The following is a 3,326-nucleotide window of genomic DNA, read 5'->3' as shown; positions in this document are numbered from 1 at the left end:
TCTGCTATGTACGTAGTTATTTTTATCCAATAAAAACCACAAATATTGAAAAAAAAATTGGATTGTCCTAATGAATATCAATTTTCAGCCTTATAATCAGCACAATTTCGCGAACGCTGTTGTAGCAGATTAGAGGTGCATATTCCAACGAGGCAGGACCGAGGTTCGATTCGTAGTCAACCACCGTAAAAAAAAATGTTTATTCTAATAGCGGTCACCCCTCGACAGGCGATAGCAAACCTCCGAGTGTGTAACAACATTAAGGTTCACACCACAAATTGAAGGAGAAGCTCGCTTTCGCTTTTCAAATTTTTAATTGAATTTAATAACTTAATAACTTACATTTGACATAAACTCTAAATCATTACCTCCATCGGTCTCGAACCTACGCATTCGTTCCAAATATAATTCGATAACTAGCAAATCAGTCAATGCCTCATCTGTTAATTCACTAGAATATTTATTTACGAGTACTGCATGGATTCCATATATGCACGTGTATGTTTGATATTTTACTAGCTAAATATGTATACATACATACTATGTACATGGGGGAATGTAATGATTGAAACACTTAAATATAAAAATATCTTACATAATAAAAATATTGGTTTTATTTAGATTTACGATATCATAAATGCCAATTGTGTGCCTAAGACTGTGTGCATTTTAACTACAGCTGCTTTTTATCCAATTTTGTACAGTTATTTGGTGCCGATGACTTTGTCGTGGCACTTTCTGAAGGCGATTCTGAAGACTTTAATGTTCCCTTTTTACTTACGTCGGGGGAAGCTTGTGTTGAATTCGCAGGTTGAATGTTACAAACGCTGCCAGCCAGCTGCTTATTCATCGCTTTAAGCGGCTCCGATGAATCCGATTTAAACGGTCGGTTTCCACTGCTTAGATATAAATGTGGGGTATCAATCCAAATGCGACGCGCTGTTAGCATACAAGTGTCTTTGACATTTAAAACAAACTGGAGCATACCATCAATCAGAGCTCCGATGCTGTCAAATTCATTGGGTACGATGCCATCTATAGAGCTCTCAAAATAGCTAAACATTGGAAACCAGATGCGGGTACGGTTTGAATCATGCGACATAAGAGCCTGTAAATATATTAACAAAAAAGATGTATTTCTTTTAATGCACATTTTTTATCATTGCTGAAAATTTACCTGATTATTGGCTAGCGTGTGATAATACAGAAAGAGGCGCGATGTTATGTAAAATGCGACAAATACATCTATTGAGTAGTGCTCGTGTGCGGCGAGTATGAAAAAAATGCCAAACATATTCAAAAGCCAGGTCAACGTGTGCAAAAAATACAAATTGCGCGGTGTATCTGTTTAAGACAAAAAATATAAATTTAATATAATTTCATATTGTTTCCGAAATGGTCTAAGACGCCAATTTCTATATTTTAAGGTTTGTGGTTGTTTATATTCTATGTTACATATAAACAATATACATATGTATAATAACTAACAAAAGTTTAAATTTATATATTTAAACGGTAATGTAAAATTGAGATTAATGCAGATGTCGGTTTACCCTACCAAACTTGGGGAGAAGGTAGGTAGGGGATGAGCTCCCTGATAAGCACCAAATTTTTTAGGTAAAAGTGTTACCGTTTTTTGAAATATTGATATTTTTTGAATTAGAAAAAATCGGGCCTATTCATGTATTTCCTCTAACTGCATGTACAAACAAGGCTATACTTAGTAAATTTTTTTTTGTAAAATACTTCCAAAGTACAAATGTACGTTATTACCTGCTCCTGACATTATTTTATGACACTTAAAAAAGGTGACACTTTTACCTGTAAAATTATTGCTTATCAGCGAGCTCTCCACCCCACCTAACTTCTCCTCAAGTTTAGTAGAGTACTTCTTAGACACCCTGTATATGTACATATCGATGGCTGAGTGGAAGATCGATCTATCTCGGCAGGCAGTTCGAAAACGCCCTATTTCAGAATTTGGTTGAAGAACGCCCTATTTTAGAATTTGTTTGAAAAACGCGCTATCTCAGAATTCGGTTCAAAAACGCCCTTTCTCAGCTGCCGATTCCAAAACGCCTTATCTTAGCCCATTTTCAATGTATTTTCGTATGAGATAGGGCGTTCCTCAACCAAATTCTGAGATAGAGTGTTTTTTAATAAAATTCTAAAATAGGGTGTTCTTCAATCAAATTCTGAAGTAGGGCGTTCTTGAAAAGTTTTCTGAGATAGGGCGTTTTCGAACTGGCTGCCGAGATAGGTCGATATATTCCACTCAGCTATCGATTGTAGTTGCTCCATCTCAAATTTCTGGAAACTTTTTGTATGTATTTTTATTTGAGCGCTCATAATTTCTATATTTATTATTCTATTTAGATAAGCAGGATATTATTATATTTGTAAAAGATTATATTTTGACGTTCAAGAAAGAAACCAGAAGTAAACAATATTTTCCGTGTTGATGTTTATACAAAAAGTAAATTTTTTTGGAAGTGTCTAAAAAAAATATGCGAAATTGGCAATAAATTAATGAACTTACTTCCAGTTTCACGAAAGCAATTTAAGTGAAAAAAATAAAAAATTCTGTCAGTTTCCATTATAAATTCAAATAAAAATATCATGTTTCACTTAAATTTCTTTCGTGAAACTGGCTATGATAATCTGGTTGGAAAATGTCTTTGACACAGATGATGGTAAATTTAATAATTTAATTTATTTAATAATAATAAACTGGTATACACTTTTCAAAACGCAAAAAAAAACCGAAATTAGCTTATTTCTCAAAAATTATATATTTATCTTCGAATTCAGCGGAACTTTTTTTATTGAAACAGCACATTCAAAATACAAAAATTTGGTGGCCTTTTGCTTCGAGGTTGTAGAATCGGCGCCATCATAAAAGAAGGATTGTACACGCTTTCTCTAACGCAGTAGAAGCTATTTTAGTGTCGTGGTATTCAAAGCCCAAAATGTTTACCGTAGAAAAGTTTATTTTATTTACATACACACATTCTTCTTATTTGGCACTTACAACCAATTCGGTTTGGGGATGAGACCAAAAAACTTCGCGATCTCTCTTATCCTTTGCGTTGTTGCACCAATTGTTCATTCCGAGTTCGGACAGCTTCTTCTGTACTTGCTGCTTCAATCGTATTCGTGGCGTCTTTTCTTTCGTTGCCCACCATCGTGTGCCGAATCGGGATCTTTCTACCGGAGTGTCATTATTCATGCGCACGACATTTCCAAGCCAGTGCAATCTCTGTAAATCAGTGCATTTAACTAAAGAGCGAAATACACCACACAAGCGGTTTGACAAACCAAGCGAA

General features: G+C 34.7%; 1 protein-coding gene across 1 annotated transcript; it reads right to left on the bottom strand.

Annotated features, from left to right (window-relative positions):
* Window positions 1–441: 441 nt before the first annotated feature.
* On the bottom strand, window positions 442–1,360 carry LOC118746432 (sphingomyelin synthase-related 1-like). The gene is made up of 2 exons (XM_036480286.1): window positions 1,178–1,360; window positions 442–1,108 (listed from the first exon to the last, which is right to left on the bottom strand). The coding sequence occupies exons 1-2, from the start codon at window positions 1,292–1,294 to the stop codon at window positions 674–676; spliced, it is 552 nt and encodes a 183-aa protein (XP_036336179.1). The 5' UTR covers window positions 1,295–1,360; the 3' UTR covers window positions 442–673.
* Between the last annotated feature and the right edge of the window lie 1,966 nt (window positions 1,361–3,326).

This window comes from Rhagoletis pomonella, unplaced genomic scaffold (assembly GCF_013731165.1).
Source record: "Rhagoletis pomonella isolate Grant_MI unplaced genomic scaffold, Rhpom_1.0 Rhpom_scaffold_00010, whole genome shotgun sequence".
NCBI lineage: Eukaryota > Metazoa > Arthropoda > Insecta > Diptera > Tephritidae > Rhagoletis > Rhagoletis pomonella.
The sequence above is the reverse complement of the archived record's forward strand: the minus strand, read 5'-3'. Positions and strand labels throughout refer to the sequence as shown.

Excerpts from the sequence above, each read along its gene's own strand:
- LOC118746432 (XM_036480286.1), bottom strand. The coding sequence starts at position 1,294 with ATGTTTGGCATTTTTTTCATACTCGCCGCACACGAGCACTACTCAATA. Across the intron at positions 1,109-1,177 it reads ACACGCTAGCCAATAATCAG|GCTCTTATGTCGCATGATTC; the intron begins GTAAATTTTCAG and ends ATATATTTACAG.